The sequence below is a fragment of the Lepus europaeus genome, chromosome 8 (genome assembly GCF_033115175.1).
Source record: "Lepus europaeus isolate LE1 chromosome 8, mLepTim1.pri, whole genome shotgun sequence".
NCBI lineage: Eukaryota > Metazoa > Chordata > Mammalia > Lagomorpha > Leporidae > Lepus > Lepus europaeus.
In genome coordinates this window covers 34,207,182-34,219,382 of record NC_084834.1, presented here as the reverse complement: position 1 = coordinate 34,219,382, position 12,201 = coordinate 34,207,182, and the positions used below count along the sequence as shown (strand labels likewise).

The window sequence follows — 12,201 nt, the reverse complement described above, 5'->3', positions numbered from 1 at the left end:
CCATGCAGGCAGTGGCTTTAACAGTTACACCACAACGCCAGCCCCAAAGAATCAATTTTTTTAAAAAAGATTTATTTCCTTTATTTGAAAGACAGAGTTATTGAGAGGGAGGGAGAGACAGAGAGACAGATAGATCTTCCTTTGCAGATTCACTCTCCAAATGTCTGGAATGGCCAGGGCTGAGTGAAGCTGAAGCCAGGAGCCTAGAACCCCATCGGGGCCCAGGAACTTGGGTCCTATTTGGCTGTTTTTCCAGGCACATTATCAGGCAGCTAGATTGGAAGTGGAGCCACGAGGATTCAAACAGATGCTCATATAGAATGGTGGGGTTGCAGGCAGTGGCTTTACCTGCTACACCACAACACCAGCCCCAAAGAATCTGGTTATTTTTTTTTAAATAGAAAACTTTTATTTAATGAATATAAATTTCAAAAGTACAACTTTTGGATTATAGCGGTTCTTCCCCCATAACCACCCTCCCATCTGCAAACCATCCCATCTCCTACTCCCTCTCCCATCCCATTCTCATTAAGATTCATTTTTAATCATCTTTATATACAGAAGATCAACTATACTGAGAATCTGTTCTTTCTAAAATTTCATTTTCTCTTTGTTTTCCTGTTCTTAATTTTATGGATTGCTCTTCCCTTTATTATTTTCTTCTTTCTACTTATCTTGGGCTTATTTTGCTCTTCTTTTTCTTGATTTCTGAAATGGAAGCTTAATTTTGAGTCTATTTCCTTTTTTTTTTTTTTTTTTTGCATTTGCATGTAAGCATTTAGGGCTGTAATTATCCTCTAAGCACTGCTTTGGTTATGCTCCATAATATATCAGATTTTCATTCAGTTCAACAGATTTTTTGATTTCTATTGAGATCTCATATTTGATCCTTGGACAAATTAGAAGTATCTTATTTAATCTGGAGATATTCTTTGTAACTTTTGATAATTGATTTCTAATTTGATTTCATTGTGTTTGGAGAGCATACTCTGTAGATTTAAATTCTTTTAAGTTTGTTGAGGTTTGTCTTATGGTCTATCTTGGTATGCTTTATATGGTTTCTTGAGAAGGATGTGTGTTTTTTATTGTATGAAGTGTTCTATAAACTCAATGATATGGTTGTTGGTGGCATTAATTTGTATCATTGCTGGTTTTCTGCCCACTTGTTCTAGCAATCAATTCACAGATGCTGTAGTTAACATATAATGGTGCATTTGTCATTTCTCATTTTAATTCTGTCAATTTTTTCAAATATTTTGCAGCTATATTGTTTCATACATGGAATCATTATGTCTTCCTGGTGGATTGACATGCTCATCACCATATAATATTCATCTTTGTCTCCTGTAATTTTCTTTGTTCTGAAGACCATTTGACACGGAGATGGTCCTTTTCTTTTGATTAATGTTTGAATGGTATAAATTTCTATTTTCTTACTTTCGACTTTGAACAGAGATCCAAATTTTCTTCAAAAATGCTTCAAGGTTGTTAGTTAAATTTCACTAATATTTGGGTTCCTGAGAGCATTTTCTCTAGTCAATCCAATAGATAAATTATTCTTCACATACAGCAAGGAAATACCAGAGAACTTGAACAATTTTAACTGACAGCATAAATACATGTAAATACACTTAACAGACCAAAGTCACCCACTGATAGGAGATGGTGATGGAAAATGGGGAGAATGTATTTAAGCCTTACTTATGAGTCTAATGTTTCTCTTTAACTGGAATCTCCACTCATCCACGAATGATACCCTGTGTTAGAGCGCTCTGAAAAGAATATAAATAATGATCACTGGTATCTGGTTTGGGAAATCCCCATTCTCACATACTCACAAACACCATATCGTTTTATGTCATAGTAACGAGACTTTCTCAGGCTTCTACAAAATAAATGAGCATTCAGTGAAGAGGGGCAGCCTTCCTACTTTGTCCTTGATAAAACTTGAACCCCCTTCTGTTACCATTCAAGGCCACAGTGCAGTGCGATTTCCTTGCTCTTTGATGTCCTTTATCCTCTGGCAACATCTCTTTGTTCCACTGTATTTCAGTACAGCACAAGCTGTTCTAGCCACTAAATCTAACAAAAAGGAATTTTAGGTGTAAACAATGTGCATTTAATGTTTGAGATATAAAACTAACATGCTTTTACATTGTAGCATTTTTCTTTTCTGTGAATGTGTTTAAAGCACCTATTCCTTACAGTGCTTTCTTGTCACCATTCTCCTTACTCTCTTCTGTCTTAAAAATTTATTAGGTTTCCCTTCTTCCAACTTGTCCCCGACACTTAGACTTAGGATCCTTCAGGATATGAATACCTAACATTTGAACTCAGAGCTCACTAGATGTCAGGCATTGTAACAAGCCCCTTGCATGTATTGGCTCACTGAATTCTCATGACATTATGATAAAACTATTATCTCATTATAAAGCTGGAATAATATGATGAAAAGATGAGAGGACTGATTTTGGAAAGGCTAGATAACTCGCCTACATTCACACAGCTGCTGATTCTAGACCTGCACTGGGATCTAGGCTGGCTTGATTCCTGAGCCTATTCTATGACTACTACACTAATTCTGTATCATGCTTAGCTGTTGGTTTCAGTCTTTGAAGAAAAAGAGGGTCTTTGTGATTTGGCTTCCATGTAAGTACTGCTATCTGCCTAACACAGCTAATGCCCCTTCAGCCTAGTTTCTAGGCACCGTATTTTTCTGTAGCTTCTCTCTCCTCTTCTCTAGTTCTAGACTTCTCAAAATCTTTTTCCCTTTTGAGTGGATTTGAACATTCTGTCTCTTCTTTCTAGCTTCTCCTATGTATTTTCCCTCTTTAATATTTTCCCAATAATAGTCTTACACAACTTTCATATGCTTACATGAGAAACTCACATATAAACTAACATGTTAAAAGACACTTGCCATTTTAGAGTTTTTTTTTTTTTAACTTATTTATGGACATTGTTTTCTTTGCAGCTTTCTTTAGCTATCAGACTTAAGATACTTCTATTTATATACTTATATATAACTTTCGGATTTTTGCAGCCCAGACCCAAGTTTTCAACCTAACACTGTAAAGGGTGGAAGAAAGGGGCTAGTGCTGTGGCACAGTAGATTAAGTCTCCACTTGAAGTGCCGGCATCCCATATGGGTACAGATTTGAGTCCTGGCTTCTGCACTTCTGATTCAGCTCCCTGCTGATGTGCCTGGGAATGCAGTGAAAATGGCCCAAGTGCTTGGGCTCCTGCACCCAGGTGGGAGACCTGGAGGAAGTTCCTGGCTCCTAGCTTCCGGCCAGGCCCAGCTCTGGCAGTTGGGGCCATTTGGTGAGTGAACCAGCCGACAGATGACCTCTCTCTCCTCTCCCTGTGTCTCTGCTTTTCAAATAAGTAACTCTTTTAGTTACTACATAACAATATTTAGTTTCTACATAACAATATACATATTAAACAGAATGCTTACAGGGTACCACCCTAAACACCGCCTGTTAGTCATCCACACCATCTTTTCTCGGTGAAGAAACTTTTTTTTAAAAAAAGATCATTTGTTCATCTAGTGATTATTCATCTTTCTCATTCCTATGTGTGCACGCTAACTTCTTTGCTTAACTTGCACCATGTAAATTCAGAAGCAATGCCATCTAACTCTGTACCTAAGGGAAGCAGCCAATATTTAGGAATGATTGACGTAGCTAACATGCGACGACAAAACAAAACAAAACAAAACAAAACACTAGCAGATATTTTTTCCACGGAGCATCACTTGGGAAAACCAAAACGTCGTAAAGGCCGAGGTGTCACACCTCTAACAGGAGCCGCAGGTGGGTGATGGCCAGCACAGGCCTCCGCGGGAAAGCAGGCAGAGCAAGTTCTGAGAGAGTGCCGCAGAGCCAGCCACAGAACCCAGGGCGGCCCGGGCTAGCGAGCCGTTAAGAACGCGTGTTAAGAGAGCCATTGCGTCATACCAAGGAGCCGACGCACAAACCTACGTCTCCGAGCAATCCCTCGAGGCCCCGCCCACCCTCCCGCTAGACGTCCGAAAGAGGAGGGGCAGAGCGCGACGAGGAGAGACGGCGCATGCGCTCTGCGGACCCAGCCGGTGAACCAACTAGCAATCTCGCGAGGGTTGAAAGTCGGTGGCGTACGTAGTAGTCTCGGATGCGGGCGAGATAGCTGATATCTGCCAGGGGAGGAAGAGGAGGAAGCGGAGCGCGATCCCCGCCTCAGCCTCTCTTTCGCTTTCCTTTCCCCTTCCCCTAACCCTCCGCCCTCCTCCTCCTCTGCCCGCCTCCCCTGACCTCAGTGACCCGGCTGGCCCCGCCCACCCTCGCCGACGTGATTCCCGCCGTGAGGTAAGCGCCGGTCGAACCCGGAGTCCCGCGGAAGAGGAGCACGACTCAGGGGCAGGCTGCTGGGCCCGGCTCAGGCCGGCGACGGAGCCGCGGCGCGGGCGAGCGGTCGGGCGGGCCTCCCGCGCCCCCATCAGTTGTGTGCGACGCAGCCGCCCGGGCCTAGGCCTCCTCCATCCCCGGCGGCCCGGGATCTGGCAGCGGCGGCTGACGCAGACGGAACATCATGTCCGCGGCCGAGCCTCCGCCACCCCCGCCTCCCGAGAGCGCGCCTTCCAAGCCCGCAGCCTCCGCCGCCAGCAGCGGGAGCAGCAGCGGCAACAAAGGCGGCCCCGAGGGCGTCGCGGCAGCGGCGGCGGCGGCGTCTGCGGCCAGCGCGGGCTCTGCGGACGCCGACATGGAGGTGAGGGCGGCTGGCGCGCGCGGGGGGGACGGGAGGAGCTGCTTCCTCGGCGGCGATCGGGTGATGGAGCTCCGAGGCACACTTCGCTCCTCTGCACCCGAACTCGGCCTCGGAGCCTTTGCAAGGATGCTCTTACTTTTTGCGCGTGTGCTGCACAGACCCGAGCCGGCGGGGACTGGATGTCTGCCGCTCCACGTTGAAATGCTCAGCCTCTTTTAGCAAATCTTCACACATCCTTCAGCGCTCTTATCAAAACGGATCTGCTGGATTGCTGGGGCCGAGGGGGATTTACCTTTGTAAAAGCTCTCCCAGGATCCCCTCTCCTATTCGGGTTTTAGTTTCCACCAAACTTTGTGGGGAGGGCGAGGGAGAGGCCCCCTGGGAGTAGGATACGGGGGTGGGGCTTGGAAGTCGTTTGCGAGGGGCGCATCCGAGGATTCGGGCCTGGTTTTTTTCTTCCCGGTCCCGGTGGGGGCGGTATGTGTCCTGGGCCCAGACAATGGCGAGAGCTGGATGGCCGAGTGCGCAGTGGGGATGAGCGGCGCGCAGCTGCCTCTGTGTAGGGGAAGGAGGCCCCTCCCAGGCACTGCTCCGGAGGGAGGGAGGGGAGCGACCCCGGCAGCAGCCAGCTGTCTTGAATCCTCACTGATTTGGGGAGGTGCATGGGCGGGTGAATGAATTAGGAGAACCGTCGGTGGGTGGTTGGGTGGCTTTTAGACCAGCGCATTTCCCCCTTTCTGGGCTTTGGTCTTTAAAAACAAAGTTGGTACCCTCGCTTGCTGAGCCTTCTGGTGTTGGGTTAGCCAAGGGATGGTGACTGTACTGTGGGGGTAGAAAGATGGGGACGCTGCCAGTTTGGTCTCTTGGGTCTGTTTCTAGGCGCTGTGATGGCTGGGAATAAAGAGATTGCTCCTTCCAGTTTTTATTTTTGGCCTTCGCCCTGTTTTGAAACATTTTGTAGTTCCAGCCGGAAGGAAGACTTCTGGGAATTTTTTTTAAAATCTCTAGATAGAATAGAAGTAAATAACTTCTAAAACTGAGCTTTGATGGAGAACTAGCGCAATAAGGAAATGCTGGTGCAGTTCACCTTTGAGGTATTTGGCACAGTAGTTTTATTTAGGCAACTAGGATGCAGTAGCATACTCGTTTTTAAAGGAACTGTTAGTGATCAGCAGTTAGTGGAATAGTAATTCTGATATCCTGTAGTTTTCAGTGATAGAGATTGTTTCAAATTAAAATGAACTCAGTGTTGCCTTCTCAAACGCCCCCACCCCCTTGAGGTTTTGAGTAGTTCTTTTGGATTATCAATGCTGTTTAACTTGGATTCTTGCTCAGTGTCCTAAGGAGAAAGCCTATGGCACTGAAAGCAATTGTGTGTAAATGTTCAATTCTCTACAGAGATGTTCAGAGTTTCCCTTAGCTTTTCAAAAGAATCTGCCATTCAAAACTTTAGCATAACGAAAGTTTTAGAGGTCTTCCTTAAATATTAGAAAGGAGCGTAAATGTTAAGGCTAAACTAAGTGTTTTGGCTTTGAGAAGATACTCTTTTCACTGAATTTGCAGTTACTGAGATCCACTGTTAAACTCAGTTTGAGCACACATGCATAATCTGACCGCCTGAACCAGTCTCACAGTTGGTACAAAGATATTTTTAAGTGCTTTTTATTGTTTGAAAGTAGAATTCAAGAAGGGTTTTTACAAAATCAGAAAATAACCCCAGGTATTTTTCAGGTTTTTTTTTTTTTTTTTGATAGAGCTGGTTTTTCAGAAACATTATCCAACCTTTCTTTTGTATTCAGTTTTTCCTTTTAACTTGGTACTGATAAGCTGAAGGGACAATCTCATTTTTTGGTTATTACTTTCATATTGACAGTGTGGGGTTTTTATTCATCATTTTCCTTTTTTTTTTTTTTTAAAGATTTAGTTAAGTGGTAGAGTTACAGACAGAAGGAGAGACAGAAAAGTCTTCCATCCACTGGTTCACTCCCCAAATGGCTGCAATGGTCACAGCTAGGCTGATATGAAGCCCAGTGCCAGGAGCTACTTCCAAGTCTCCCACGGGGGTGCAGGGACCCAAGCAGTTAGGCCATCTTCCACTGCTTTCCCAGGCCATCAGCAAAGAACTGGATCAGAAGAGGAGCAGCCAGGACATGACCAGTGCTCATATGGTATGCTGGTGCTGCAGGCAGAGGGTTAGCCCACTATGCCACAGTGCTGGCCCTTCATCATTATTTCAGGCTATTAACTTGACTTGATAGGTAGGCATACCATGTACCAAAAATTATAGAACCTCAAAATACCTAGAGTCCAGTTTTTTAAGAAATAATGACCACTGTTGGAAAGCACCTTTTATTTTTGTAGGGTGTCTTTGACTATTCTTGGTGTTCCAGCAAAATTATAAACTGGTCAACCCCAGTGGCTTTGTCATGAGAGATTTATAATGAGTTCGGAGGTACTTAGAGGTGCCTATAGATCTTTGCAATGAAGTTACATTTAAATTTAGGTCATTTGGCTCTGTCTAGTACTGTACCACCTTCCCACCCTCTCCTCCCTTTTTAAGCAATCACAGTATCTTTATTGTAGTATGTGTTGCCAAGCACAAATTTCCATATCAGTGTCCAAGAACAGCGTATTTATTACCAATTTAGAAATACTGTAGAGTATTCAATTTAGGCTGCATGATAAGTTTTTTGTAATATACCAGAAGGTAGTTACCAAAGTGGCTAATGTTGCCTTATCTGTATGTTTGTGTAATAGCACTGAAGATAATGCAATTTCATGATGAAAAGGGGATTTTTTTCACATACACTATTTAATCAGGTTTCATAATTTTTATTAGAAAAAAAAGAAGTAGATTTGCCCAGAAGGCTTATATTGCAATCAATTTTATTTTAGGATGATGTAGATAATATTTTGCATGTCTTGGCAACATCTATGTACGTTTTATATAACTGGGTTAAATGGGTTCCTAACCCTGTAGTTTTTAATTTCATTTCATCAGGTTTCCTTTCAGCTTAGATGGTGGCATTTTGAATATCTAGAAAGTTGAGGGTAGCATGGTGTAGGAATATATTATTTAGAATGTGTTTTGGGTAGAAATTAGTATGTAAGGCTGTATTGTCTATTCTTGAAGAACAATTCCATGATTTTTCCCTCCTGCCAGGAAGTATTTGATGAGGCGTCACCTGGAAAGCAAAAAGAAATCCAAGAACCAGATCCTACCTATGAAGAAAAAATGGTATGTCCTAGGTGCATGAATAGAAAGTTTAATGAAAAACTTCTCATTAGGTGATTAAATGTAGTAAACATCCATGTGTAGGATTTGTTTTTTATTTGTTTAGGATTTATTTTCTTGAAAGGCAGAGTGACAGAGAGGGAGAGACAGAGATCTTCCGTCTTCTGGTTTACTCCTGAAATGGCCATAATAGCCCTGGGCTGGAGCAGGCCAAAGCCAGGAGCCAGAAACTCCATCCAGGTCTCCCATGCGGGTGGCAGGGGCCTAAGCATTTGGGCCATCTTCCATTGCTTTCCTAGGCACATTAGGGAGCTGGGTTGGATTTGGAACAGCCAGGACTTGAACTGACACTCTGATAATAGCATGCTGGTGTCAGAAGTATCACAATACTGGCCCCCCCCTTAAATTTACTTTTTATAATTTGGGGCACAGACTCATTGAATGGCAGATGTCCTAAACAGCACTCTGGCCTCAGAATCAGCCCTTAAGGCATTCGGATCTGGCTGAAGAGCCCATGAGAGTATTTCAGGCATGGAAAGCCAAGACACTCTGGCAAAAAACAAAACAAACACCTAAATGAAAGATCTCCAGTAGATCCCAGTGTGATCCCAGTAGAAAGAATGGGCCATCAAAGAAGGAGATAGCTTTCTCTGAAGGGAGAACTTCCACTTTGACTGTGACCTTGTCTAAATAAGATCAGAGTTGGCGAACTCAAAAGGCTTCCATAGCCTTGGCAGCTCATGACAAGAGCCTAGGGTGATTACTGATGCCATGAACAAGAGTATCAAATTGTTAAGTCAACAACAGGAGTCACTGTGCAGTTACTCCCCATGTAGGATCTCTGTTCTTAATGTGTTGTACAATGTGAATTAATGCTATAACTAGTACTCAAACAGTACTTTACACTTTGTGTTTCTGTGTGGGTGCAAACTGTTGAAATCTTTATTTAATATATGCTAATAGATCTTCTGTATATAAAGAGAATTGAAAATGAATCTTGATGTGAATGGAATGGGAGAGGGAGCGGGAGATGGGAGGGTTGCAGGTGGGAAGGAAGTTATAGGAGGGAAAAAGCCACTGTAACCCAAAAGCTGTATTTTGGAAATTTATATTTATTAAATAAAAGTTAAAAAATAATTTGGGGTACAAACATCCAATTGAAATTAGGTGGAACATGATGTTCTATAACTTGTGTATTTTATTTGCCTGTGTAAATCGAACGCAAGTGTTTTATGAATTCACATAGTACAATGTGACTGTCTGATTATGTTAACACCTTTAATATTTTAGCAGACCAGAGAAGTGATTATTCAGTTGTGTGTTTATTTTGCATCTGTCTGGCATTATACTCTATAGGTTACAAAGAATAGTGTATGCTGCTTGCCTATAGCGTTCTCTCTTTTTTTTTTCTAATTTTTGTTTATTTGAGAGATGGATAGAAAGCTCCTATCTGTTGGTTTACTCTGAATGCAACAACGTGGGTGAGACTGGACTCAAGCTGGAGCCAGGAACTCCTTCTGGGTCTCCCATAAGAGTGTCAAGAACCAGCCACTTGTGCCATGACCACTGCTCTCAGGATCTACATCATCAGGAAGCTGGAAGGGATAGCAGAAACTGGAGCTGGGACTTGAACCCAGGCACTCCCAAGATATGAAAGTCCTAAACCTCTGGGCCAGTCACCCACCCTTTAACACGTATTTATTGAAATGTACTTTATCCTCGTCTCTTCTTTCTCTTAAAAATCTTTTGTTTTTGAATTAAAAATGCTTTTAATTTTTAAAGATTTTTAATTGAAAGAGATTTTTCTATCCACTGGCTCGGTCACCAAATGCCTGCCACAACTAGGGCAGGAACAGGTTAAAGCCAGGAGGCCTGAACTCAATTTTGGTCTCTCACATACATGGGCAGGTACCAATGTACTTGAACTACTTAATGTGTACATTAGTAGGAAGCTAGATAGGAAGCAGGGCCAGGACTCAAACCTGGTACTCTCCGTACAGGATGCAGTTGTCCCAAGAGGTGTCTTTTTTTTTTTTTTTTTTTTTAAAGATTTATGGCCGGCGCCGCAACTCACTAGGCTAATCCTCCACCTGCGGCGCCGGCACCCTGGGTTCTAGTCCCGGTCGGGGTGCCGGATTCTGTCCTAGTTGCTTCTCTTCCAGTCCAGCTCTCTGCTGTGGCCCAGGAAGTCCTTGGGCCCTGCATCCGCATGGGAGACCAGGAGAAAGCACCTGGCTTCTGGCTTTGGATTGGCACAGCTCGCCGGCCGCAACGCGCCAGCCATAGCGGCCACTTGGGGGGGCGAACCAATGGAAAAGGAAGGCCTTTCTCTCTAACTCTGCCTGTCAAAAAAAAAAAAAAAAAGTTTCTTTATTTGACAGGCAGAGTTACAGAAAGGCAGAAGCGGAGAGAGAGGGAGAGAGAGGCAGAGGGAGAGGTCTTCTTTTCGCTGGTTCACTCCTAAATGGCTGCAATGGCCAGAGCTGGGCTGACCTGAAGCCCGGAGCCTGGAGCTTCTGGGTCTCCTATAGTGAGTACAGGGGCCTGAGGACTTGGACCATCTTCCACTGCTTTCTCAGGAATATTAGTAGGGAGCTGGCCCCTCAAATGATGTCTTAACACTGTGCCAAACACCCACCCCAAAAGTGAATACTACTTAAAATGAATGGAATATACTTTAAAAGTGATTACTGCTTTAAACCTTTACAAAATTCAGATTCTAACACTAACTCTGTTCTAATGAATTTAACTGGCCATTCTGTGGCTTTAGTTTTAGTTCCTTGTTTTTTATCTTGCTTGTGTTTGACATTGTTGAACACCTCTGAAAAATCTTTACTTGCCTTGGGAGATCCTTTTTTCTTACTTGTTTTCTATTTATGTGATTATTTTGTCTTGCTATGTTAAAATCTGATAATTGGATTCTTATCACTGGTTTTCCCCCTTTGTCTTTAAACTGGATACTTGTAAATCTTTATCTCTAGTGCAGATGCCTCTAGTCAGTATTTTCATTTACTTGTACATTTACTTTTCAATCCCATTAATACCTCTTTAGAATATAAAAAACTGAATTAATTCATAGTATTTACTTCATACCTCAGTGATCGCAAGATGAAAGTTCCTCTTAATACATACCCAAGGTTTCTATGACAGTGCCTCATATTTTTAATAGTTTTGCAAGTGTAGTCTGGTAAATATCTCTTACCATTTCCCCATTGCCCTAGTTCAGTATTCCTCTATTACTGTGCTATTTTGAGGGCTTTGTCTCAGTTCTTGTAATCTTCTGTCTTTCAAATTTCTTCACATTTTTGAAGAGTAGTATTTATGATACAAATCTGATTTTATTATAGAAATTTGTAGTGGTTCTCTAATGGTATACTTCTTCACAATGGCCTTTATTGGAACTTTTATTTCTCCCAAGTTTCTTAGTCTCCCAGCTTCATTTCCTTTTGTGACATCCTTTTGTGATCTTCATTTGAGGAGTTTTCTTCTAAACAAGCTTCCTTTCCATCTGCTAGCTCCTAATGATAGGTAAGTCTCACTCTCTTGATTCTTGAACCTGGGATGCTGATGATCACTACTTCAGAAACTAAATAGTGATGCTGGTTGGTGGCAGAATAAGTTTGTGGTTTTTATTCTCTTGGATTTTTAGTATTTATTGCTCACCAGTTCCATTTAGCTATACTAAAATTTGACTGCTCTGATCGTACTTCTGTATTTTTGACACATTCATTTCCAGTGTTCCTTCACAAAAAATTGCAGATCTTTCTTCAATTTATTTCATCTATTCTCAGACATATGTATAGTTTTTTTTTTTTTTTTAATCTCGTTTCCTTCTGTCTCAGAGAAAGAAGTGAGTCCATGGTTGCTCTGTTTGATTTCTTTCAGGTTTCTCATATTACTGTAGTAATAGTTTCCCACTTTTTAAGATCTGTTAGTTTTTCTCCTGTCACCATTTTTTTAGCCTTTGAAGATCTTTTTCTTTCAATTTTAAACTTCCCGTTCCTTCAAGCAACAAGGCATGTACCTGTTTTCTCCCCTTATAATGACAGTAACAATACACCCATGACTTGAGATTTTTGAATACTATATAATGTTTTTTTTTCCATGAATGTCTAGTATTTGGCCTGAGTTTATTTTTAGAGCTTATTTATCTTGATCCTGAACATAATTAAAGTAAATGAAGTTTCTTTTCAGTCCTAACATGTTCTAGATTCATA

The 12,201-nt window shown here is 42.3% G+C and overlaps 1 protein-coding gene across 1 annotated transcript in view; it reads left to right on the top strand.

The window, feature by feature from the left end:
* Positions 1-4,508: 4,508 nt before the first annotated feature.
* The window catches only part of SMARCA5 (SWI/SNF related, matrix associated, actin dependent regulator of chromatin, subfamily a, member 5), a 46,046-nt gene continuing 38,353 nt past the window's right edge, over positions 4,509-12,201 (top strand). The window contains exons 1-2 of the mRNA XM_062199556.1: positions 4,509-4,749; positions 7,913-7,987. Of these exons, the coding sequence (XP_062055540.1) occupies positions 4,573-4,749; positions 7,913-7,987 (252 nt within the window). The 5' untranslated portion in view covers positions 4,509-4,572. The remainder of the gene's footprint in view (positions 4,750-7,912; positions 7,988-12,201) is intronic.